This window comes from Pollachius pollachius (genome assembly GCF_949987615.1).
Source record: "Pollachius pollachius genome assembly, chromosome: 9".
In the NCBI taxonomy this organism is placed as follows: domain Eukaryota; kingdom Metazoa; phylum Chordata; class Actinopteri; order Gadiformes; family Gadidae; genus Pollachius; species Pollachius pollachius.
Genome location: NC_136942.1, coordinates 17553005 through 17580758, shown reverse-complemented (window position 1 = coordinate 17580758; position 27754 = coordinate 17553005). Strand labels below are relative to the sequence as shown.

Below are 27754 nucleotides of genomic sequence, written 5' to 3'. Positions count from 1 at the left end.
TAACAGGGGGACACATGCCTATTAGGAACACAAGTCGATAAAGATAATGCATACAATACTGATAAGAAATGATGTTTATAATGTATTGCATATATCATTAAATAGAACCACAGTTACAGCATATCATATATTATATCATATAAGTTTTCTTTGCCAAAATTTATATAAGGACTCAGTATTTCTGAAGTTGTGGAAGAAAACCTTATTCCATGTTTGAATTAGGCCGTATTATTTGGCCATAAACTGAGCCATTTGAAGCTTGAAATTCATGTGCATCTGTCTCATAGGAGACTGCAGACGCGCTGCAGTCTGCAGTCAGTCAAAATATCAACTTGTCAGATTCAAATGCGTTCATGGCTCTTAAAGGGGATGGGAGCTGGCACTGTCATTGGTTTATTGCATGTTACGCCCAAACCACACCTACGGGTAATTAGGCTACTTCAAACCAACCCTTTTTAGATTTGCGCCGGGCGCAAGAGTCATTTTTTGTGCCGGTAAACTAGCGACATCGCCATAGAACCGCCCACAAAGCTACTTGCTCTACCTGCTCGCTGAGAGGACAATGTACCCTCTGCTATAGGTTTGCATCATGAGCTGGTGTGAGGCGTTTCCATTACGTGCTGTTATGTGGTGGTTTCCCTGACTTTGTGCTGGCATTTTTGTCTATAAAGTGAATCCTCGGACTCACCGGCCTCCTCTCCCCTCTTCTGAGCATGCATGGCGACGGCTTGGTTGTAGAGCTGCCGCGCGGCCAGGCTGGCGGGGGAGGAGCCTGTGGTCAGCGCCTCAGTGACCACGCCCTCCAGCGTGAGACACGCCCCTCCGTAGTGACGGGCCAGGGAGGCCGCCACGCTGCTCTTACCTGAGTGCGTGGACACACACACACACATACACAGACACACTAACATCAACATCGACTTATTGTTGACCGCCATCGTTTTAGTACAGAATAGTGGTTCATCAGTTACATTTTAAATATTTTGTAGCGTTTGTAAACCCCGCAGGGGAGTAACGTGTGACCTTATACACGTTAATAAAGTTTCACCATAAAACGTCCAACGACTCCTTTAGCCCTTGAACACCGGGGCTTGCTTGTTCCTGACCTGTTTGCGGCGCACCGTGGACCATGACGGCTATGCCTCGTCGGTTTCGTGCAGCCACGGCCTCGGGGGATAGGTCGACGCCCACATGGCGGGCAATGGCCCTGGAGAGAGGAGACATCTCCGGCACCCCCTGACTCCTCTCGCTTCCTTCTCTGACCACCTCTGAACAGAATACGTATTGAATAAGGTTAATGTAAGTTCAAGTTCCTGTGTTTGTTCGCATGCCTCATAGTATGTGAGGGGCAGTGAAATAAAGCTGTGGACAAGTGTACGAGCAACTAAAAACGAAGGCATCAACGAACGACATCAAGCAAAGTCAAAAATAACCATCATATAAACACTAAGAAATAATAAATTCAAAAGTGAATCAGCATTAGCGAAAAAAAAATATAGCAAACTATTGTAAACAATGGACGGTGTAGGGTTACAAATTAGCTGTAAAGATAGAAATGAGCTGGAGCAAAAACTAAAAAAAGGATCAAGCTCAATGACTTAAGTGTCGGCCTACAGCTGTGTTTCCACTGAACATGTCCAACCTGAAGGGACTCTTCAGGTTGGAGACATGAAACATGACAGGCCAGGTCTGGACACCACACGGTGGGAAAACAACAGTGGGGCTTTCAGAACAGCAGCTCTACTCTGGGAAGACACCTAGAGGTGGACCCTGACCCTACCGTCGGGGAGTGGGGTGGGGGAGGAGCAGAGCTCTGCGTAGTGATCCAGCAGCTCCTGGGGGAGGGCTTCTCCAGCCCAGCGGGGAGGCAGCAACATCGACCGGCCATCGCCATATCCTTCCCACATCAGACGCAGGATCTTGGGGGAAGAGAGAGTGAGAGCAAAAGAGAGAGAGGGGGATAGGGACAGCGGAAGGTGAGAGAGGGAGAGTGGGGGAGAGGACAAAAAGAGGGAGCGGGGAGTGTTGGAGGATGTGAGAGGAGGATGGAGAGCAAGGGGAGGGGAGAGAGAGAGATATATTGAAAGTGAGAGCAAGATAGAGAGAGAGAGCAAGAGGGGCAGGGGGGAGAGAGAGGAGGAGTGAAGCATAAATCTCAAGCATTCCTTTGTTGGTGAGGAGAAGATTGGGGGGGTTGATGTTTAGCAGAATGGCGTCAAATACAGTAATACAGTATGTATATCTACATTTCATAAACAACATGCACTCTTCTCTTCAGCAAACACGAGGATTAAGAACAGTACAGTAAGGTGTGGCCTGAAGTGAAGACCTGTAGAAGGGGCCTACCTTGTCCTCCTTATGGTACTGCGGGTCCAGCTCCAGGGAGTAGAACTCCAGGGGGAAGGAGCAGGGGTTTCTGACCCTGACCTCGGCCATGGCCCCAGCCCCGCAGGGCATACAGGGCCCCAGCTGCAGGGCCGAGGGGCTGAACACCAGCCGGGGCTCCTGGCCTTGTCCCTGGACCCACACCACCTGCCGCTGCTTGTTGCCGGCCACGCTTAATATGAGCTGCCTGCGGTACTCGCACTGCAGTCACACACACACGCACGCACGCACACACACAAACACACACACACACACACACACACACACACACACACACACACACACACACAAACACATATAATCACACACACAGATATAACGTCACACATACACACAAACACACGTATAGTCGCACACACACACCCACATATAGTCACAAACATACACACACATAATCACGCACACAGATATAAAGTAACACACACACACAAGCATATAGTCGCACACACACACACACACACAAACAAATATAATCATACAAACAGATATAGTCACACATACACACAAACACACGTATAGTCGCACACACACCCACATATAGTCACAAACATACACACACATATATAATCACACACAGATATAAAGTCACACACACACACACAAACACACAAACACACGCACACACATATATAGTCACACACACACACATACATACATATGTACACTTTGGTAGGTAGCTGTGATGTGCGTCTGCTGCTCACCTCCTGGGCTGGGATGAACCTGACCTGGAGGTTGAGCCAGGCTCCAGGGTGGAGCAGGCCCGAGGATGGCTCCACCTCAAACACCGCTGGTGGAGGAGGACTCTGCTCCTGCAGGGCCTTCCTGCGCAGGTGGAGCGGCATGAACTTGTCGATCTGGATCCAAGCGACAGACAGAAAGTCCTCAGACATCTTGCTTCGTTATCAAAGGCCACCACAGGTTCAGTTGTGAAATACTGTATTTGTGTTAACAAATATAGAAATAGGTTGAGCATCATTATATATATATATATATATATATATATATATATATATATATATATATATATATATATATATATAATATTTATAATGATGCTCAACATTAAACACATCGGTACATACGTAATTTATCAATTGGCCTTTGGTCTTTAAATGGAAATCACACAATTGCCATGGGGACAGACTGGGTATGCAAAGCAATGTTTTGCATTTGGTTTTGCATGGCAAGATGCTAATATTTAGTCTAGTCTATCTCTTAACAAAATAGTAAGATTGATAGTATGGTGTACCATTTCCTTTTTTTCAAAGCATTGCAAGATTAGGCTTTATTTGGAATCATTCAAATTCTTACTTCACTAAGCCAATAAATACTTTGTGCTGAAAAGCAAAAAGTAAGAGTACATGGCAGCATTTTGTTGGAAAACATCTAATTGAGGTGCAGTGCAAACACACCATAGAAAATCGCAGATAGAATCGAAGATAGAATGTGTGTGCATGAGAAGAATCTTCAATAAATGGTCACTCTGTTCTGAATGAACATCGGTGCACCCAAATGAACCGTTGAATCACCTTCAATGTACTGTAAACGCACTGTATCTGTTCAACATTAGAAGCAAAATGTGTATACAAGTGGCTAGATATAGTAAGTTGAGATCATCAAGGCCATACAGAAGCGGCATAATGAATGTGGTGACGTAGTACAATGTATAATAAATAAAAATAAACCTGCTATTGGGCTAACAAATACAGCATATTTCTTGGGGCTTTGGTTAGCAGGATATTGGGTCTGGATCAGTACCTTCTTTCGAGGCTTGGCTGCCTCGGCCATGCTCCAGCTGCACGGTACATTCTCATGGTTGAACAGCTGTATGGTGATCACCTGGTAGGAAGGAAGACCACAGCCATCCCTTATAGAACCAGACATCACCCAGCTCTCATATGGTCTCTCTCTCCCTCTCCCTTATGTGCAAATAACTATGATTGAGTTGGGTTAGTAAATCATGTATTTCCACCATGAGAACTGCAAAAGCATAGCTTCCTTGCATTGGCTATACCTTATGTTGCCGTCGTGTCGCTTTCCAGTTTTACCTGACACATGCCACACTGCAAGCAGTCGAAGAGCAGCTCTTCATTGGACACAGTGAGGGCCGGCGTGCACACCACAGCACAAAGCCGCACCTGCACCGACGGCCCGCCTACCACCTGTCATTCAAAACAGATAAACCAATCAAAATCCTTAACACGCGAAACGTACCTTTATAGCACATGATTACACAGTTAGTGACATGTAACTTTCAAAACAAATTACATGCCATTTAGTGTAGACAATTACACTAAATGGCATGTGGTGTCGTATGTGGACAGACCTTTATTGGCATGTTGACACGGATTTCTCCCATTTTTGACCTCTGGGGGTCAAAGGTCACCGTAAATGTCTGTGTCTCACTGCATCGAAAGTTCTTCACCTTCTCAAACTCAGCACTGAAACCTTGGGAAGAGCAAACACACTTGAATCACAGAGGACTGTGCTGTTAATGCTCCAGTGCCTCCTTCAGGTGACTCGGGTTCAGGTCGTTTGCTCCATGTACTGTGTGTCGTTTGGTACCTGTTCCCACAAGAGGCTTGTGGTTGGCCGAAAAGGACACAGACACCGGACCGGTGTTGGTGATCCTCACGTCTCGGCTCAAAACCTGACCATGGACCACGAAGCCAAGGTCCAGCACATACTCTGCCAGCAGGAACCTTATTGGGGGGGGGGGGGCAGGAAGAAGAAGTGTAGGAGAGGCAAACGGAGACCAACATGTTACCTTAAGGATCATATATTCACATCCTCCATGTCATGGAGGATATGATGATTTATGATTAATTTCATGTATCATAAATTATCACATGCATGATTTAGCAATTGAACAATGTCAGGCAGCAACAAAGTTTAATGACCAGCATACTGTTATGTATCAAATAGATGAGTGTGGGTTAGGTGCTGGTTGGTATGCAGTACCTGCTGAGCCTGTGCCACTCATCGGCAGAGCATCCATGGCGGTGGAGGGCCATCAGGCCGCGGGTCACAGCCAGCGCGTTGTCCCTGAGCAGCCTTCTCTCCAGCTCCATGCTCACCAGCTCCTCACACTAGAGAGAGAGAGCATGAGGGGCAGAGAGAGCATGGTTGGAGAGGACCTTGACGACCCAATAGATTACTACTAGTATTACGGGTAGTTCTCTTATTATGTAAATATTAATTAGAATCCAATTCCATTTAAGCAGAGAAATTATGTCATGTGTGGATGAGCAGATTGGATATTAGATATCACTTACACACACCTTTTACATTTCTCATGTGTTGCTGATTCTGTATGGATGTATATCTGCAATATTTCATAATAGTAAATTCAGAGCTACCTTCTGGGCTCTTATAAAAACATCAAAAGGTCCCATGGCATGAAAATTTGACTTTATGAGTTTTTCTAACATTAATATGAGTTACCCTCGCCTGCCTATGGTCCCCCAGTAGCTAGAAATGGCGTTAGGTTTAAAACGAGCACAAGGTATTCTGCTCTGCCTTTGAAAAATTAAAGCTCAGATTTTGAATTTGCAAGTTACCTACCCTTTCTCTACCTTGCCCGCCCAGAGAATTGGGCCCGCCAATGATACAATGAGCTACGGCCGTGCGAGCACCACATATGTGTGTGTAGGTGATTAGACACACTGTAATTCAAGTGTTGTACACTTCTTTGTTATTTGGATAACCACTCTGCTGTTGGTGTTATGGGGCACAACACGTCGGTTCTCTGACGTCTCTGGTATTTCCACAACGAGACTCATAGTGGGGGTTATCTCAGCCATGGTTGAGAAGAATTTGGGGGAAAGGAACTTTGGCTTTGACTCCCTGAAGTACATGAACCCTTTCTCCTCCATGTGGCGGCTAGGGCGCAGTCATTTGAGATTCATAATCTCGTCTGGAGGGGCACACAGCTTTTGGCTGTGATAATATATATTATTTGATAGAGATATCCATGTATAATATGATATTACTTAGATATAGAGCTCCAGGACTCCCGCCGGAGCACCCGGAGCGCTCTAGAATATTAACAGAACACGGACAAAAGCTGTGTGCGCCTCGCCATTGCGATACATCCACTGTAAACAGAGCGAATGGTCGCAAGCTGCTCAGGGCCACACCCCCACCCTCCACCTTGACCCGCCTCTCTCCTCCTCATTTGCATTAAAGCTACAGACACCGAAACGGCGCGTTTGGGGAAAGCTCAATGTGCCACTGGCTCGTAGTGGCTGTAATTCTGCACCACGGCTGAATTTCGGGAACGTCTTCAAATACTGTGTTAGGGGCCAACTAATACCTATATTAACGCATCCATAAAGTAGCATGCCATGGGACCTTTAACAAACAATTTGTGTAGTTATTCCCTCCGTGCCAGCGTTATTCGTTCACTTCCATGTTCATCGGGAGGGATACGTGTCATAGATCACCAAGATACTAACAGTGTGGGCGCAGTGCTGGTTGTCTTGACTCCCTGCCCCAGCGTTGGTAGGGGTGAGTGGGGTTGAGTTCGCCACTTCTACAGCCTCTCTGGCCTCCTGCATCACCTGGCCACAGCTCTCCTCGGCTGCAACAGAAACCCACAACATGTTGATGAGGTGCTTCTTATACCATACCATGAACAACCAATAGGATCAACAGGAGTCAGCATTGAGAAGGCGCAGCGTTCTATATACTACAGTGCATGTATGTGTGTGTGCGTGCTGGTGTGTGTTTGTGTGCGTGCATGTTCAAGAGCGCGTGTGTGTGTCTGTGTGTGTGTGTGTGGGTGATCCTACATAAGTGTCGGGGGAGATCCAGGCTGATCCTGGGGAAGACCCCCTCCCCGCTCAGGATGATGGTCTCTGGGGGCAGGTGGTCCACCTGAAGCCGGAAGCTCTTCTGGAACACATCAGGGACCCCCGGTAGGTAGAGCACACACAGACGCCACTCTGTTCCGGCCTCCACGTAGCCCTGTCAGACACGCACACAAAGACACACATTAGAGCACACATGTGCAATTGCACATTGGTAAATTAACTTTTTTTTCATGTCCACACATGCGCGCGCACACACACACACAAACACGCATGCACGCGCGCGCACACACACACACACACACACACACACACACACACACACACACCACTCACTTTAGTAGGGAACACCAGGGGCTGGCCGGGCAACACCTTCCTGTCCTGCCCCCCGGCCCCCTGATGCCCCTCACCCTCCACCCGCAGCTCCCCACTCTGGTCCTGGCGTAGTCCCTCCTCCCTCCTGTCTCCTCCGTCAGCCCCCTCCTCGTCATCCTCCTCCACCTCCTCCTCCGCCTCCCCCCCCCCGGGCTCCGCCCCCTGATGATCCTGCAGCACGCTGAACTCAAAGCCCACCTGGCCGCTGTTGGCCAGGAGCACCTGGGTCTGGGCTACCTGCTGGAACAGCTGACAAACGCCCAAACATGGGTGGAGACACACACAGAGCAGACGGGTTGACAGATACGTGCATGTATACTGCATCAACATACAGGTACACACACATACAGACAGCTTAACAGATACATACATACTGTACTATATATACATGTGTATATAGTATATATAGATCCTCCATAAAGTGTCGGGGGAGATCTGTCTGTATGTATACAGACAGATTTAGACAAATAGAAAGAGAGTCGACTGGTTAACTATAGACATAAAGAGAGAGCAGACAGGTTAACAGATACATCAAACTATATTTATATCTATATCGATCTATAGTCATTTCAATCTATATAATATATAGATTGATATAAATATAGATCGATACAGATATAAATATACATATACAGACAAAGACAAATAGATGGACAAAGTAACGGCAACTAGAAGGATTGATTCAAACATACTTTCAGATACATAAGTATACATTGCAGACATAGACATATAGACGACACAAAGCAGACAAGTTAAAAGATACATCAAACCATATTTATATCTTCTATCTATCTATCTATCTATCTATCTATCTACATTTATATATATACAGTAGATAGATAAACACATAAAGACATAGACATATAGAAGGACAAGGAAAAGGCAGCTAGAAGGATAGATAGAAGCATACTTATAAAGACAGATATAGACACATTGAAAGACCGACAGGCCTGAGTTGGCTGTTTAAAATCAGATGCAATGAACATTATCAAATTCTGTTTTCGAACGACTCAGAGGAGGAGAGAGAGGGGTGGGCTGAGGAGAGAGTGCTAACAGGCAGGAAGGTCAGAGTGAAACTTTCTGCTGAATGGCTCATTTCCAACGAATCACCAATCAATATGCCCTTGTTTTGAATATCAATGAAAACTGGCCGGGCGGCGTGCGTTCCAGAAGCCAAGGGGGGGGATGAAGGCGTGTAAAACTACACGATGACATTTCAAAGTCAATACACCTCCCCTGTCCCAGGTGGGCTATATCAGGAGACCTATCTGGTTGTCCATCAGGAGGAAGATGATTCTGCAGCATCAGTGGTATTCACTGGTCTGTGTAAGGTAGCGCTTTCATGTCCTCTGACTCTTCTGTTCCCTATTGATTTTGTGCCTTGATTCACGGCCTGTTTTTTACAACCTTCTGACTTTGTTTATGTGTAATCCATTTATTATCATTTGCTGGATTTTACTTCTTCTTTTTTAGTTTATGTCTCGTGTTTTAGTCCTCACCGTAAAATACTCAAAAAGTGCTTTCGTGGGTGTGTGAACAAACAGTCAGCTGTGCTTTGTGAATCTAGATACATTTGTCCATATATTTAAACACATCTATGCATCAAGGTCTATAGCTACATATATGTAGTGGTACCTGCAGGCCTAAGTCCAGGTGGGTGGAGCTCAAGTTGTAGCTGATATCTGAGGCTTCTCCTTGGAGGGTCACGCTGTACACGGGCCCCTCCTCCACCCGACACTGCACCACCACCTGGCACCTGACGAAGGCGCAGCCATGGAAGGTGATGGACACCTGCTGGCTCTCAGCCGGGGCCAGCTTCCCGGTGAGAGGGGTCACATTGAACACCTACACAGAATGGAGTTATATATGAAGATATATAAATATATATATATATAGAGCTATATCCGCTGGGACTAGCTTCCCGGTGAGAGGGGTCACATTGAACACCTACACAGAATGGAGTTATATATGAAGATATATAAATATATATATATATATAGAGCTATATCCGCTGGGGCTAGCTTCCCGGTGAGAGGGGTCACATTGAACACCTACACAGAATGGAGTTATATATGAAGATATATAAATATATATATATATATAGAGCTATATCCGCTGGGGCTAGCTTCCCGGTGAGAGGGGTCACATTGAACACCTACACAGAATGGAGTTATACATTAAGATATATATATATATATACAGCGGTATGATTTACAATTTTCAATGCATACAAAGGAGATCCATCATGTGAGTTCTGGAATAAAGTAGTAGTAGTAAAAGTATAGTATAGTATAGTATATTGTATAGTATTAGTAGTAGATATACAGAATTAGTATTAATGTAGTGGTAGAAGTTGCTGCAGTAGTAGTAGTAGGATTAGTATAGAATGAATAGTAGTAGTAGTATAGTAGTAGTAGTAGTAAGAGTAATGGTAGTAGTGGTAGTTGTAGCAGTTGTAGTAGAAATAGTCATAGTAGTTATATAGTAGTAGTTATAGAGTAATGTAGTAGTAGTTGTAGCAGTAGTATAGCATTATTAGTTATTAGGGGTAGTAATAGAGTAATAGTAATAGTAGTAGGAGTAACAGCAGTAGTAACAATAGTAGAAGTAGAGTTTATTCAATAGAATCAATCGTCTTATTATATTCACTGTTTTTGTCCTCACAAGGAACTTTAGTGAGAAGTGAGGCGTGGATAGATTCAAGGGGCCTGATTTAAGGTGCTGCCCCTTGAGGCAAGCTAGCAAACACTGGCACAATTAATGGGAACAGTTCATCCGATTGACTTGCAAGACAACAGCCCTGCCAGCTCCAACTGGGAGGATTTGGTGTGTGTGTGTGTGTGTTTGGCTGCGTGTGTGTGTGTGTGTTATCCATCCTTACCTCTTTTACACCAAGATGGCAGCTCCCATCCCCTTCGCTGCTGTAAGATATGATAGCAAGGAACAATCATGAACACATTCGATAGCCTTGTCAGTACATTATAAAAAGCAAAAACTAAATAGAGGTGAAGATAGAGTGCACTCGGATTCCCTAAATAATACTCACGAATAGGAACAGCTGAAGATGAATGAAAGACAATCTTCCCTATCCATCACAATGAAATAAGATGAGCTTTAGTTCATCTGATTGTACTGTATTATGCCTTTAGAAATGTAATCTATAGTATAGATAACATCTATAGAATTAACAATCTGTATTACCAAAGCCTTTAGAAAAACCTCACCCTCATTTATCCTCTCTCTTTCCACACTCTTTTCCTCCCCGAGGGCTTGTCCTGTGTGCATCCATCAAGCTAATTAACCAGGCTACTCCATAATTAAGGGAGATTTTAATTGAGCAGTGCTAAAGAAGAGGTCAGAGTAACTGGGGTGCGAAATACTGGATAAACAGAGGGGGCGTTGATACGTGAAGTCCGACAGTACACTCACTACTGTGGGACAACCAGTGTCTTCATGCATCCTCACTGTATAAAGAAGGCTGCCTGCTGATGTTAGGCAGCATATAAGTAGCTCATGGTCACCACCACAGCTAGATGCGAAGGCTGAAACTAGGTCATAGTGTTGTTAATGCTCTTCCAGTGAAAACAGCCTTTTAATTGGAGTTTTATTATTATAAAGATGTTTTTATTGCTGAACAATCTTTATTTTAAGTAACTGGTTGTGCTGGCACAACCCTGTATCTCATAGCTTCTCTCCACATTTCCTTTTTTAGACAATGCCTTTTATTGGTCTGTAAAATATCTGTGCTTTGTAGAGTTAAACCAAATAAAGATCACAAACCCCTCAACACAATCACAGCTTCTAAAGATGATGTTTTAAATGACACACTGGGTAAAACCCAAGGCTCGATCTGTGGCAAGGAAACACATTCTGATGAGAATGTTTCTCAATTGGTAATGTGCCCAGCAGGGGGCAATGTTGTATGATCTGTGTTTTTATGGTTCAGTTAACGTATGCCTTAGTTTTTGTGTGAGTGTGTGTGTGTGTGTGTGTGTGTGTATGTGTGTGTGTGTGTGTGTGTGTGTGTGTGTGTGGGGGGGGGGGGGGGGGGGGGGTGTCAGTGTGTGTGTGTGTGTGTGTGTGCATGTGTGTGTGCGTGTGTTACTGTGTGTTTGCGTGTGTGTGTGTGTGTGTGTGTGTGTGTGTGTGTGTTTGTGTGTGTGTGTGTGTGTGTGTGCTTCTGCAGCAGCACTCCATCCCACAAATTCCTTACTTCAAAGAAGGAACAAAGAAAACATCTCTTGGCATGTCAGCAGAGAGGGAAATGGGAATAGTGTGAACTAATGTTTGTGTGCATCTGTGCAAGTGTGTGTGTTTCTGCAAGTGTATTTGTTTTAGGGAGAGAGCGAGGGAGATGAGGGCTCTATATTCTACAATTTTATCATTACAGATAACAGCTTCAAATGGGACTCCGGCATATGTATGTGTGTGTGTGTATGTGGGTTTGCTTGCGTGTGTCTGTGTGTTTGTGATACTGTGTCTGCGTGTGTATTTTGGTGCGTGCATGTGTGTGCATCTCCCAAGAAAAAGGCCTGTCTTTCTTTAAAATGTCTCTTGCTGCAATGTCTATTGGCTGTCTTCCTGCCCTTCCCTGCGTTGTATAGTGAACGGCAGTGGTGGAAAGCAGACTCCACGCTCCGAGATGATGTCATGCCCAGCGCAGCTGATCCTCTGAGGGCACAATGTGGACACGCTAGAGAGTCATTCATTCAGGAAGGAAAGCAACCGGCTTCCACCCGCAGAACAACCACTAAACACTTTCACCACCAATCTGGCAAGTCCCGTCATCCGTTCTTCTGGTAGTGAGATACGTTGTTCAGTCACAACGCCAAAAATTATGTAAAACAACCATCTGCTCCAGAAATAATTTCATAATTTGGATATGAACACAGAAATGAATTTTCTTCTTGAGAGAGTTGGGACGATTCCTTTGAAGCGGCTCTTTGAGGTATTAACATCAAACGGCACATCCTATTTTAGGGAGTAAAGGGGTGATGCCAAGGTACTTTAGAGTTGACTGACAAAGTGGCCTGTCGATCATCCTTCCCAGCCTGGCATCCAGTCTCCTTCTACGATGGTAAAACAATGAAAACATTGAAGTAACACGAGAGAGTTACAGCTTGCATGCTGTTGTTACTACTACTACTACTCAACAGTATCATGAAACCTAAACCCCAAAATTTAGAAAAGTGTGGAAAGCAAAGAGGTCAGGATCTGTACAGCTACCAATGGTTCTTGCACCACACAAGGTGCAAGCAGATAGCTTATGCGACTTCCAACTTAGAGATAAAAGGGGCAGGCAAGGGGGCGGTGCATATCGACCCATTACCCTCCTGTCTCCACACACGCACGCACGCACGCATGCACGCACACACACACACACACACCTCCAAGATGTCCAGTCGTCCTATAAGAAGAGCCTTCCTTCCTTATTTCAGCGGGATCTGTGCCAGACAGGTCCCTCTCGTTCATGCAGCCAAAACACACAGACTGGGATAACACAAACTTATCACAACAAAGTTCAGAAGCTCAGCGCGCGGCGGCCCTGAGCGAGTCATCCACAGGTCGCTCCATCAGCAAAGCGTGTGCGTGTCGATCAGCCGATCCATCATCCTGCACACTAAGCAGCCACGGGGGGACCATACATCTGGAAGCGGCGCAGCTTTCAGGCGAGCATCGGAATGAGGCCACGCGCCAAAAAAAAAGTCTCCCCGCAACCCAACCGCCAAGAGGGCTGAGGGTTTAATTACCGATAGAGATGTAATTAGCTGAGCTGGGGTGCCTGTGTCTTTTTGCCTTTCTTCTGGCATACAGTGAGACACTAGATAAAGAGCACAGGTTTTGGAGTAGGGATGTAGGAGGAGGGGAGTTTAATAAGTTAGATGGCCTTTTAAACCCACCGATAAGAAGAGTTGGTGGGGAGTAAAACGAGGCATGAGAAGAAAGAGGAAGGTAAGGGGAGAAGAAAGCCGATAAAGAAGAGGTGTAAAGCAGGCGAAGAGTGGAGAGAGAATGGGGAGGAAGCAGGAAACAATTGGTGGAGGAGAAGGTCTCGCACCGGGAGCAGCGGAGGAAACGGGGAGGGAGGGTAGGAAAGTAATGTGAGGAATATTGGGTGGAAGAATAGCCCAGGGTGTGGAGATGAATGATTTATAATGCGTTGCAGGCAGAAGCGTTTAGTAGGTTCAAGGCTGCGTAAAAGACCCAGAGTAGTATTTACACACGCGCGCACACACACACACACACACACACACACACACAGACACACACAGAAAAAATCATTATCTCTACTTTCCCTGGTGGATTGGACTCTTCATAAGGTTAAACTGGTCTGTGATTTCTTATCATTAAACCCGGCCAGTAAAATATGAGGCGGTGGTGGAGTGTACCAATTTCTATGACTGCCGTATTCATTCCTTAATGCTGTTTCTAGTCTGCTTGCCGCCAGCCGACATGCTTGACAGGTACAGAGAGTAACCTTTTGGGGGGGGGGGGGGGGGGGGGGGGGGTTGATGTAAGTTCTTAAAATAAGCCGCCATGGCAGGCGGTGCGCGCTGCCAGGCATAACGCTAGAGTACTTTAATGCATAAAGTGCCCAATGGGCTGAATTCACGTGGTCTCCTCCAGCTGCCATTAGAAGCTAGCGTAAGAGACAAGAGGTGACACGGTGGGACGGGAGCCTGCCGCGGTGCCACGCCCTGACCCACCTTATAGCCGGGGGGTTGTGCTCCTCCAGGAACCTCCAGCAGTAGCTCACGGGCAGGGAGGAGCAGTTGGTGATGGTGAGCTGTCGCTGGCTGTGGGTCTGGTTCAGCACACAGCCAAAGTCCAGGCTGGAGGCGGAGAGGCTGAGGTTGGGGAAGTGGACCTCGGCCTGCAGCGCCACCACGTCCCGCTGGGGGTGGTCCCGGTAGAGCACCTGGAGGAACTGAGCCAGGGGGGTCATGTACCGCACGCACGCACACACACCAAACGGGCATACATGAACATGTGCAAGCGTACACACGCACGCACGCACGCACGCACGGACGCACGCACACACACACACGCACACGCACACAATGTGTCTGGATTTACACTTAACTTACACAACCATAATGTGCATGGCTCAGCAAGTATCAGGTGTTTATGAGCAGATATAAATTCATATACATGCACAGCCACCGTTCTGATCGTGCTATCATACCACATGCTTTTAAAAGTGTAAAAGTGCTTTTATCACTTTAGCGTGATTATCACCTTAGCGTGACTATACAAAAGGAGCTGTCGGTACCTCGTCGTGTAGTAGGGACTGTCGGTCCTGGCAGTGGAGCACTGGGTTGAAGCAGACCCACACATCCCTCTCCCCACCACTATCCAACAGCATGGCCTGGGAAGCAAAAACGTCAAAACGCATTACTGACGTTTCACTAAACTCTAAACTAGCAACATATAACTGTTATAATAGCCAATATACCAAGATTCAGATAGTTCTGGGTCAAGGCAAATCATGACTGATGATATGACTTAAAAGGCCATGATAACTGAATAACTATTATTTTTTTCATCTGCTGATGCTGCTGCTCAGGTTTACCAGACAGTAAGATCATTGTTGGTTTGAAGGAACAGAAGATCTTCATCCCTGCATCCCTGCGTATTGCGTATTACATTGCAATTCACTTTCTATTGAACATACTGAATTCCTAACCAAAAGCAACAGTAATGTTGTGCGGGTGTATTAGATATTCGAGATGTTAAAGTAAATTTATGATACACATTTACTGTAGTTCAGATTATAATATTATTGAGCATATGCTCTCCAATTCTTGGAAAGTCAAGTTGAAACTGCCTTGGCATTTTCATCAGTCTCGGTATGGTTCTTCCATTTGCCACAAGGCTGCTTCTGCACTATATTTCCCTTCAGTTTCCCCCAAGTTCTAACCATCTAATGAAAATGTATTGTAATGGCAGTCTAAAACCAACGGCAACAAGTCGCAGCTCGAATGAATATCTGTGGAAGTAAAGAGTGAAGGTCTGGGCACCTTGTTGGTAGCAACAGTGAGGTCTCCCTGGCTGTCACACAGAGAGAAGGGCTCCGGAAGACAGAGCTCCAGGGAGAGGGCCAGAGGGGAGATGTTCTTCAGCACAAGCCTCTTGTATAGTGCTACGAGGCTCTGCCCTGACTCCTGTGAAACATCAATGGCACATGCCTCTTCTCATGCAGACAATGAAGGAGCGACAGAAACTGAAACCTGGGCTGACAAAGTCATTAAGCGAAGCCACATCAATTGTATATTTGCAGAGACCTTTATCCTAGTTGCAGTCTCAAAGGGCTTTCATGGCCTTTGCAGGCCATGTATTTATGACACCCCTAACCCTAGAAGAGGCTCCCTCTTCTAGGGAAGAGGGAAAAGACCTTTAATGATCAAGGAAGAAACCTTGGGAAGCAATGCATCCAGGGTGTTTAGGAGTTCATTGGGGGCCATGGTTGACATACATGATGGTAGCATAATAAGCAAAACAGCGTGAGTAATGTTAAATGTTGAGTAGATAGATACTTTATTCATCTCTGACGTTGCAGAATCCTAAAAGATTAGGATGGCAAATGTTAAATCTGCCCAAGCATCACTTAAAGCAATATTGTCCTGTTCATTTTATCTCCACGCAAACATGAGCCTGGGTTACGTTTGTTTCCACCTACCTTCTTGATATGAAAGGTGAGCTGCTTGGTGGAGAAGCAGAGTATAGGGGCCACGAAGCAGCATGTGATGTCTACAGTCATGATGCGCTCGTAGCAGACCTCCCGACCCAGCATGGCGAAACATGCCAGGCGCTCACACACCGTCTGAACCAATGAGAAGGGATGACAGCTGCCGTCAGTACGATAGGGAAGGAACCATGTGGATGTCCTGACTGGATCTCACGTGCAACCAAAAGTGACATTATTCGAAAATATAATCTCCTAGGGACTTATGTCATGTGGTACACAAGGCTTTAGGGCTTTAACCAGAAACATACCCTTGCCTTTCCAGTTTGACATTTTTTAAGAAACCAAACTAAAAATAAAACTTAAACCTAGAAGTGGTACTTTTTCCACCAAATAAATAAACAATTAAGTTTCTTCACAATCCCCCATCCAGTGTACAGGTCAAATGTGAAGAACCTAAAAAAAAAAAGTGAAACATAAACAAAATACCTTTCCCCTTCATTAATTAATCCTTTTATCCAAAATGTCAAACCACGTAAGCATAGAGTCAGATGATGGAGGGGGTTGGGGACTACTGATGCAGGGAGTGATACTGATAGTGCCTCACCCTAGGGGTGTCAGACGATCCGGTCAGAACCACGTCAGCGGATTGGCCTGGAAAGAGCTCCAGGCGGGAGGGGCTGAGGCTGAACACAGGCTTCTCCTTGGGGGAAGAGAGGCGAGACCCGCTGCCTGTCTTGCCGGTGGTGATGGGTGGCAGGGTGTTTTCGTCCCTGGCCGTTCTTTTGTAGGCACGAGGAGGGAAGAGCGGGGAAGCCCAGTGCATCCGATGCAGCCGCTGGCCACGGTTGGTCAGCCTGAAGTGATACTCGCAGACCCCTTGACTTGAGAAATATTACAAGACTCAATATCTATTTATGATAGATGGAACAATGGATCAATGGATCGATAAATCAATAAGTGTATAGACGGATCAATGGATTTATAGATAGATGGATCATTGGATCCATGAATCGATGGATAGATGATAGATGGACACATAGAAAGATAGATGATAGATTGATAGATGATAGATGGATAGATGGAAAGCCATATACATTCATGTCTTAGTCTTCTTCTATCCACTAGACTACCCATAAGATGAATGAAAGGAGAGCGAGACTTAAACCCGAGGAAGGGCTGGTGTTGTACCTGAAGTGAGTTCCAAGATCAAGCCTGGGGTGTAGGGGCCGGTCGCTGACGATGGTGGAGCCCACGCCCGTGCAGGACAGAGGGATGTCGTATGTCTGGCTGTCTTGGATGCACACCTGCAGCCTTCCCTGGAAGGGAAGCGTGTCCCTTAGGTGTACCACCACCCTGAGCTCCAGCTGGCCTTCGGGGGCCAGCTCTCCCTCCCGGGGCTCCACCCGCCACGGGGACACGTCCCCCACCTCAAACAGAGAGAGAGAGAGAGAGAAAGAGACATAAGCTCCACCTCAAACATAGAGAGAGAGAGAGAGAGAGAGAGAGAGAGAGAGAGAGACATTAGCTCCACCTCAAACATAGAGAGAGAGAGAGAGAGAGAGCGAGAGAGAGACTTTTCCCCGATCACAAACACTGAGAGAGAGAGACATTTACTCTACCTCAAACACAGAGAGAGACATGTCCCTCACCTCAAACACAGAGAGAGAGAGAGAGAGAGAGAGAGAGAGAGAGAGAGAGAGAGAGAGAGAGAGAGGCATATCCCCAACCTCAAACACAGAGAGAAAGAGAGACATTTACTCGACGTCAAACACAGAGAGAGAGAGACATTTACTCGACGTCAAACACAGATAGAGAGAGAGAGAGACATTTTCCCTACCTCAAACATGTAGAGACATTAATATTGTTATGGCTAAAAACTTGGTTGAACCTGGCATGGTCACCTCTACCTAAAGTATCCACCGTAAATCCACACGTGTACACACACACACGCCCACACACACGCCCACACACACACACACACACACACACACACACACACACACACACACACACACACACACACACACACACACACACACACACACACACACACACACACACACACACACACACACACACACACACACACACTTTCTGAGGGGTCGAGAGTGGGGTGGTGGAGGGCCAGATCAGGAGGGTCTTTCTCTTCCTCTTATACTCTGCCTTATTGCTGCAGTGTCTGCTGCAGCCAATCCCCTTCGGGGAAATTATACAGTGAAAAACAATCAATATATTATCACTAAATAAAGGGTAGTGTCCTGGATCACTGGCTGTTGGCAGGGGAGTCACAACGCATTGCAGCATTTCTGTAGGGAGAAAGCGGTACAGACAGCGGACACGTTTACATTGCAGGTCCGACGAGATGAGAAATGGTTCTCTCTCAATACCTTTTGCAGTCTGCCAATGGGAGGATTTATTGTGTGCACTTATGATGCTAGCCATTGTAGCGCACCGTAATTTATAGCCTACCAGTGAAGCTTAACCTGAGGTCATTTTTAGGACCCACGGTAAAGCTCCCATGTGTCGATACAGTTCAGACGACGCGAATAGAATAGCATCAGCGTAGGGTTCCTTGAATCATCCAAATGGGGGGGCTACCAAGTAGATTATAGAGTCATTCTAGGAGATTCCACATCGATTGATGCCCGAGAATGCAGAGGAGGAAAAAACACTTCCAAACTCCAACTGCTGTTTAACCTCAGAGGAGAGGACAGGGTAACTGAGCTGCCCTTTTGCAAGAGAGAGAGCGAGAGAGAGAGAGAGAGAGAGAGAGAGAGAGAGAGAGAGTGAGCAAACATCTTGTCTGTGCTGTAGTCAGAGTATAGAGCTGATCTTTCATATCACATAGTGTGACAGAAAGAGGCCTCTTCCTGACCTACCATCCTCAATGACTGCGACCAAGTCAAGCTGAATATTCACACATATTATATTTAATTCTAGAATAATTGACATATAGTCACATATATTGTTATTCTAATATTGACATAATAATATTTTTACACTGCTTGCCTGGGACCATGGTGTTAAAAATGTTTGGGTTATATTAAACTAGTAAATGTCTGCAGGGGGAAAATACTTTGTGGTATTACTGTGGGTTTAAGGCGGAAACAAAAAGCTAAATTCAAAAGACCATTACTGGTACGATCCATTATGTCCAAAGTTAACAAACCATCCAAAATTACTTTATAATTACAGATTTCAATCACACCGGAAAAAACAAATGGATGTGGGCATGTGTGTGTGTATGCTTTTTTTATGCAAATGTACCATATGTGCAGAGAAGTGAGCTGGGATTGGCGATTGGTTTATCAGCTGCAGTTTTCTGGTTACGTCCGTTAAAACCTGGACTTTGCCAAAGTCCACCTTTGGAGGCTGAATGTGCACGGCTGGACCCTTGCCCACACATGTTAAGCGCACCTCCTGTAACAACAAACACCGTATTTCAAAACGCATCCAAACATCTCTCTTTCCTGGGTGACAATGAACACGCTCACAAAGCCAAACCTAACGCACAGTAATTCATCATACAGACAAAGCAACCTCCTCCACTGCATTCACATTACGATGACCCCGCCTCATTTCCCACACACGTGCATAGTGCCACTGACCAGGGGCCGATGATTACTGCCCAACACAGCTATGCGTGCAGTGCCGTGCTGCCTGCCAATGGCCTTGGCCAACAGGAACAGGGGCATCTCCACTGAAGTGCCAGCAGGGATGAGACCCCTGGGAACAGAACTGCCCCACAGCATGGATGGACTCTCCTTGTGTTCCTTAGCACAACACGGTGAAGAGAGGGGGCATGTGAACACACAGACCCTGTTTACACCAGAGAAAAAAGATTCTAAAAAGCACATCGTACATCGATGTTTACACTAAAGTCACAAACGTCCCAGCGCGTTTCACTTGCGTGAGAGATTTGGTCTGGAAAACAAGCCATCTCTAGTTAAACTAGATGTGAATCTACTGTACACCTCTGATGCCTTTGACCACATTTCTCTTACAATCGGACCTGCCTGTTTGGACGGAGAAAACCTCTGTCTTTGCAGGCAAGTGTAGGCATGTATGCTGCTCTACAGATTGGTACGTAACCTCTGTCCACAGAGTGGAGGGTTGAACAGTCAAGGGCTTTTACCTGGTCCAGCAGCCCGTAACAGGCAGGCAGGTGGCTGCTGTTTGCCAGCCGTGCATGGTGTGTGTATGGATGGCCCAAGAAACACTGGTCGAAGTCCAAGACTTGGGTCTCCACCATCACCTCTGGCACCAAGCATCTTTGCAGGGAACAAGGAAGCAAGCAAGCGAGCGACAGGGAGTGAAAGAGGAAAAATAATTAAAAAAACAACCACATGTAATTGATATTCCATCTTAGATATTTTAGACCAGTGATTCTCAACTGGTGGGTATTTTGAGTGCAAAGCATATGCCAAATATTAATCTTTAGAAAGAATTCGATGAATAAACTAATTTCAATGTTAAGCGGCGATTTTCAAGTAAATTAATGAATGTTAAGTCATTATCCACCGCTGAATGTGGTCTCTCAATGGTGACTGAGCCTATAGCCCACTGATGAAAGTCCAGTTTATAACATTAAAATGAATGTTACAAACTGGGTGTCAGTGGTGACACTGTTTGAATCAGTGTCTGGTTTGTATCACCAAAGGTGTTGCAAAAGAAACAAAACTGAAAACTTTGAGATCAGCCCTTTGATGACTAATGACACATGTTGGTCCTGAGGCTACACAAGAAGCATTGTTTTAGATGACATGTTTATAATTGTACTATTGTATTTATGCCTCTCTTTATATACTGGTTAACATTATTGGTAAAGGGATCGGCTAAGTAAGGCCACCTGTGTAATCACAGGTGTAATCTATGTCTGGGATGTCTCAGTTATAAATTTGTTCAGCTGCTGTGGGTGTTTTGATTGGTCATCTTATTTGAATATGCAGTGTCAGCCAACCAAAGAAACCACTTTGGTTTTGCGAGGGGTCACTTGAGCGAAAGATCATCATCAATTATGAATATCCAACCAGTTCAAGAACCTTAATGTAATATTCTAATATGATGACATATTACTCGCGGTCAAACCAGGCTAACACATTTTCTGAGCATGAAAGCTAAATCATAATTCCACACGATAACGTGCAGATTATCAAACAAGCTAGTGGCACACTGCTAAATACCATGTCCTGTTTGTAATTAGCGGCTTGCAGACTTGAAGCTCAAAGGAAATCATTAAGAAACTGCAATAAGGGTAATAAATCTGTATGGCTTGTATGATCATTAGGTTCTTTAGACAACCTCATCAAACATTCCCTTCTTGGCAATTAAATATGGTGTATTAATAATTGACATTTATTATGCTGGGAATATTGTCAAACTTCTTGTACATGGGTAAGATTTGTGCTCATTGATCTTCCTTCTCATTGATGGGCAAAAAGTTTTTTGCCCATCCTTGCCCAATTTGTGAGGCATAGGCTTTGGGTGTGCATGCCTGCGTTTGTGCGTGTGTGTGTGTGTGTGTGTGGATGTGTGCATGTTTTGTGTATGTGTGTGTGTGTGCACATGTTTATATGTACTGGTATGTGTGCATAGGATTGACATACCTGGCAGTAATGGGAATAGTCATGATCTCCTCTCCTACTCCCTCAACATCGACCACCAGTTCTACCTGGTACCTCTTCACAGTGTTTGAGCACAGTGTCACCTGTACACAACAAAACACACACATTACGTATACATACTGCAATACATACCACTAATAATATGATCATGAGATACCCACTAACCCATTTCAAAAGAGAGACATGAACCAAAACCAAACTAAATACGTTTTAGACTTGACATAATAAATGATGTAAATGGACAAACCTAAACAATGAATCTAGAATACAACAGTAATCTCCAAAGAGTAATATTGAAGATGCATCAAGCCTGTTGCTGAACAGGAAGCATTTAGGATGCAAACAATGTTTCCCAAATGGGAATATAGGACAATCCTATCACAATGTATCAGAGAAGCGATGAGAACGCAAGATTCACGCATAGTGTAATGAGTCGGTTTGCGATGGATAGAATGAGACGGATGAGTGGATAATGCATCGGTCAACTGACCAATGCAACCTGTACCAAATGTACTGTACAGGATACGGTACAATAGGCCATCATTTAGCCACTGACATCGGTCAGTCAACTGATCCCCTGGTGGTTTACATCAACGTTAGTCTCCCTCAGATCTTGTAACGCAGCAGGTGTGCCGACTCCAGGTTACCTCAACAAACACGTCTGACATGGCCCGGATGGTGCCCGCGGCCGGCCTGAGGCTGAACTCTGTCGGCCGTGCGCGGGGATCCAGGGCCGCGGCGCTACGCCAGTGGACCCTGGTCAGCTTGGTCACCTGCTGGCTGCTGGTCCCGCTGGGCGGGCCCTCGCCGTCCCCCAGGACACGCAGGGCATACGTCAGGGGAACCAGGGAGGTGTTGAAGAGGGTAAAGCTCAACGTCTGAGGGAAGCCTACAGGGACGGAAGGACAGAAGGGGGGATAAAGTGATGGGAAAATGACCAGGCCAAACGGATGGATCGACAGACAGATGGATGGACGGGTGGGTGGTTGGATAGACAGACGGAGAGAGTGTGTTAAGAAATTTGGGTTGTTTAAAATCATCGCATTCTGCTAACCGTGCATTATTTCATGTGATACATTTTCACAGAACAATATCACTAGAGATGAACAAATGTTAACCTGTTAAGTGTATTTCACAACTCTGAGGTGATAACATGAGATATACTTATTTATGATTATGGCATCTAAAACATTGTTCTAGACACACTGGCTGATGCCACTGAGTAATTGAAAGCCTCTCATTCATAAAACCAAATGCATACAGATACAGGCCAGCTGAACCATGGTGTAAGAGATCCGGGATCATGGACATCTGTGATCAGCCGTATCTTTATTTGTAATGAATGTGTGCAAAACCCAATTCAAATATAAATGAATATGGGAATAACGTTGGTCTTGCAGCAAACTTCTTATTTTGTTTTTTTTGGTCAATAGGGTTGACCAACAGGGCTGCTGATACTGAGTGCTTCATGAACCTCACCAAAGGCCACATCTCCCAAGTTGAGCTCAGTGATGTCGAAGTGGAAGGTGGGGCCAATCACACGACCTCTGCAAACAGACAACAACAACCAAGTCAAGCGCTTTCCTCTACCAGTGAGTGAAAGAAATGTATATTTATTGAACTATGTTAACTCTCATTGAGATTTCAAACATCTTTAAAATCTCTCTGCACGGTGACAAAAGAAAGCCAAACGGACAGGAAACACACGCACCAAACCACTTCTAAGTTCAAAATGAGTTAAACGTATTAGGCAGTACCACTGGACCGGACTGCATAATCAACAACCATCTCCTTCGGAGCGGGAGAGACAGGAAGTAGCTCACCTGAAGGTCAAGCTCGGGGGCTGAGGCTGTCCTTCGACCCTGAGCATCATGTCCTCGCAGAAGGCTCCAAGGGTGCGGCTGGAGAAGCTGACCTGCAGCACATGACTGGCCCCCGGTGCGAGAACCCCCTCCTCAGGGCTGACGGAGAAGCAGCTCCCGAAGGTGGTGTCTGGGCAGCACAGCTTGAAGGGGGCATTGATCAGCCCTTTGTTTGACACCAGCACCTGTACCATAGGTGTTTTAACATGGAATGAATGATACATGATTTTGTGAGGGGCGGTGCGATACACCACAGCAAACTCATACCGGCCGCCCTGCATCATGTTCAGCATGTTCTTCCACTTGCTAACAGCGCCTCTATCTCACCTCATAGTGGTCCATGTCCCCGATGACCACGTTCTCCATGTCCATCACGTTGTAGCTGAAGCGCAGCTTGGGCCCCATGCCCTCTCCTCGGATGGTCAGGGGCAAGCGGGATTTTTGGCCTGAGCGGGCGTGCCGACAGGAAGAGAGGAAGCTTACACAATTGCCCGCGGGATTCAATAAAAAGATAAAAGTGGGGGCACGGAAAGAGGCTCAACATAACACAATAGAAGAGAGGAATAGGGCGCAGAACGGCGCTGGTTTTTGGTAACCACAGCTGTGGGGGACATGAATGGGATAAAGGACATGGAAATGAATGGAAATAGGTTCTCCGGCTCAGGGGACACACTCCGAGGACCCATGCAAATGGCTTCTACCTGCCGCGGTCAGGGGCGATTTCTCTGTGCCCTGAGGTTGATTTGTGTGCTTAATATGAAAATGTGGGCTGGTTCCAGAGTACTGCGGATCAGTGGGCAGCAAATGGATCAGCAAAGAGCGAGGAGCTGTTCACATGCTGTACTAATTCACACATTGATTAAAATGCATACAAATAAATATAAATAAATACTTTGATGCATGTACACATGTATTTGTTGGAGGTGTACATTGTTGCTCTGTAATTCTGGGACTGTCCTAGGACTACTGGAATACTGTCCAGCTACTATGATTATCAAGAAACACACATTGCAGTACTAATCTAAGTTTGCTATATGCAAGCCGACCTATAATAACCATGAGGGTGTTTTTATATACACTATCAAGTGCTTCAGATTTGGCCTTTCTCTTTAATGATAACAATGAATGACGGGTAAGACTATAGCCTAACTGAACCCAGAACAGCTGTACTGATAGACTATGGCCTAACTGAACCCAGAACAGCTGTACTGATAGACTATGGCTTAACTGAACCCAGAACAGCTTTAGTGATAGACTATAGCCTAACTGAACCCAGAACAGCTGTACTGATGGACTATAGCCTAACTGAACCCAGAACAGCTGTAGTGATAGACTATAGCGGCCTAACTGAACCCAGAACAGCTGTACTGATAGACTATAGCCTAACTGAACCCAGAACAGCTGTAGTGATAGACTATAGCCTAACTGAACCCAGAACAGCCGTACTGATGGACTATAGCCTAACTGAACCCAGAACAGCTGTAGTGATAGACTATAGCGGCCTAACTGAACCCAGAACAGCTGTAGTGATAGACTATAGCGGCCTAACTGAACCCAGAACAGCTGTAGTGATAGACTATAGCAGCCTAACTGAACCCAGAACAGCTGTAGTGATAGACTATAGCGGCCTAACTGAACCCAGAACAGCTGTAGTGATAGACTATAGCCTAACTGAACCCAGAACAGCTGTAGTGATAGACTATAGCCTAACTGAACCCAGAAAAGCTGTAGTGATAGAATATAGCCTAACTGAACCCAGAACAGCTGTAGTGATAGACTATAGCCTAACTGAACCCAGAACAGCTTTAGTTATCGACTATAGCCTAACTGAACCCAGAACAGCTTTAGTTATCGACTATAGCCTGTGTTTAGAGATGGGCGATATGGCCTAAAATCCATATTGCGATATACATTGCAGCCTCTTGCGATAACGATATATATCACAATATAAAATCATAAAATAACCGTTTCAGAACAGGTTACATAGACCCTAAGGAAAGCCAAACTGCTAAATGTATTTAAAAAAAAGAGAAATATAGTATGTCATTTCGAGAACATTTATTGTGAAACACTGTAATCATACAACATAATGTTGCAGATAAATAAAATTAGTATTGGGTTTCTTTCCTTTAGTGCAAACCATTCTAAAAGGCACTACACTTAGTTTAAGTCCTTGGTTCTTAAATGCCACCCAAGATGCAGAGAACAGGAAAAACGGGTGTCTTTCTAGATAAGGAACAGACACTGTACTGACAATTAGGGATGGGCATGATTAATTGATGATCGATCATTGATTGTTAAGATTTTTGTCGATTACGTGATATTTTAAACCATTAAAAGGAGGTTGACCCACCCGGAGAGGTGGTCTCGGAGACGTTGCTCAACATGGAGCAAAGAGGAGACGGAACGTCTTTTGGATATTTGGGTCCGATATCCAAAAGACATTCCGTCTCCTCTTTGCTCCATGTTGAGCCACCACCCGACGGTCCGACAAAAGCAAGTAAAAAGTATGCTGGTAAACATAACTTAAACATGCCGATGCATTTAACACATAGCAAAGCAAATGCATTTAACACATAACACGGTGCTTCCACCCCACCCCTTTTTCTTTAACGCTTTACAACGCCCCAGACCTTTTTGTCCAATGATTTAACCCATTCAGACCGGATCACGCATCTGTGCGTGTTTACCTTTAAAACCGGATTGCGCATCAATGCGTGTTTACCATTAACCCATTTGTACCGGCTGCGCGGAGCAACATTGTATCTACTAGATACAATGTTGCGCCGCACAGCAGCCCGTACAAATGGGTTAACGTTCTTTGCACACATGCAGGTTTGCTGACGAATTCTGGCACTGTTGCGAAAATTGCAATGTGAAAAGGAATTGCACCAAACCAAAAATTAAACATTGTATTTTGCGTCATCAACATGCATTATCGCGATAGAGCGATAGAATTACAATCTCTATCGTAGGCCATTTCTTTATCGTTTATATCGTATATCGTTTATATCGCGCATTACTTCCTGTGTTCTGTGTTCACACTGACCTGTCACGTCACAGTAAAGCGTGTGATGGTGGACTGTGGCCTCCAGAGGCTTGAAGACGATGGTGAACTGAACCGTCGTGTTGGGATAGATCTCTCCCTCCTGTACCACACACAATGGAATGGATGGGATTTACCAGACAGACAGAGACACAGCAGAGAGATTGAAAGACCGAAGGATCATGGGCCACAGACACATAGAAGGAGAAACATATGTACATTTCCGTGTGAAGAGCACCAGGAATAGAGTTGAACAGAATAGAGGCAGGGAGTCATAGAGAGAAGGAGACGAACCAACGAAACAACAAAAGAAAAGAAAAGAAGGATAGAGAAAATAGAAAGAGAAAAAATATATACATAGATATAGATATCAACAGAAAAGCCCACATACACCAAGGTATGTATGTGAGCAAGCATTTGATCAGGAGATTTTTTTATTTTTTGATCTATGCATGTCCCTCTCGCTCTCCCTCTCTGCTGTCCGTGTGCACCCCTCCTGTCCGCAGAGCGCACACTTGCCATTTCAATGGAGTTGAATGGCATGAGTGGTCGGGATTTATCACCTGGAAACACACCAAGGCCCCAGAGACAGCCTTGCTGAGTTAGACGAGTAGAGTGGGAGCATCCCCTACCTTATCGTGACCTGATGCTATGGGAGCCACTGTTGAGGAACACAGAGTTTCTACTAACCCCACGCACTGACACACACGCAAACGCACACATGTAAACACTCACGAGAAAGAGAAAGTAATCTTGGATCCAGGAGTCCCACTATGTTATAGCCAAACTTCTGGTAGGAGACGATGACGTATTCTACCAAAGAAAAGTCGATTGCACATATGGATGAAGCTTCCAGAAGGGGATTTTAATGAGGGTATTTCTACAGTGGCCAGTCTACAAGGGTTGATTTGAAACCTTTACAGTCACTTTCTTTTGGAGTTTACTAGTGCTGGCCAAGTTTCTGC

General features: G+C 45.4%; 1 protein-coding gene across 1 annotated transcript in view; it reads right to left on the bottom strand.

Annotated features, from left to right (window-relative positions):
- Positions 1-27754, bottom strand: part of hydin (HYDIN axonemal central pair apparatus protein) — a gene marked incomplete at both ends in the record, with an annotated part of 77596 nt that overhangs the window by 37437 nt on the left and 12405 nt on the right. Inside the window, 30 exons of the mRNA XM_079742851.1 lie at positions 689-862; positions 1104-1265; positions 1778-1916; positions 2344-2583; positions 3084-3236; positions 4141-4221; positions 4431-4544; positions 4709-4830; positions 4948-5084; positions 5344-5471; positions 6840-6964; positions 7176-7350; positions 7767-7817; positions 9204-9383; positions 10450-10489; positions 14276-14496; positions 14842-14937; positions 15590-15733; positions 16249-16392; positions 16862-17111; positions 17446-17684; positions 19588-19677; positions 19866-20030; positions 20393-20528; positions 21864-21964; positions 22529-22770; positions 23361-23428; positions 23705-23928; positions 24071-24189; positions 26793-26892. Coding sequence (XP_079598977.1) covers positions 689-862; positions 1104-1265; positions 1778-1916; positions 2344-2583; positions 3084-3236; positions 4141-4221; positions 4431-4544; positions 4709-4830; positions 4948-5084; positions 5344-5471; positions 6840-6964; positions 7176-7350; positions 7767-7817; positions 9204-9383; positions 10450-10489; positions 14276-14496; positions 14842-14937; positions 15590-15733; positions 16249-16392; positions 16862-17111; positions 17446-17684; positions 19588-19677; positions 19866-20030; positions 20393-20528; positions 21864-21964; positions 22529-22770; positions 23361-23428; positions 23705-23928; positions 24071-24189; positions 26793-26892 — 4360 coding nt within the window. The remainder of the gene's footprint in view (positions 1-688; positions 863-1103; positions 1266-1777; positions 1917-2343; positions 2584-3083; positions 3237-4140; positions 4222-4430; positions 4545-4708; positions 4831-4947; positions 5085-5343; positions 5472-6839; positions 6965-7175; positions 7351-7766; positions 7818-9203; positions 9384-10449; positions 10490-14275; positions 14497-14841; positions 14938-15589; positions 15734-16248; positions 16393-16861; positions 17112-17445; positions 17685-19587; positions 19678-19865; positions 20031-20392; positions 20529-21863; positions 21965-22528; positions 22771-23360; positions 23429-23704; positions 23929-24070; positions 24190-26792; positions 26893-27754) is intronic.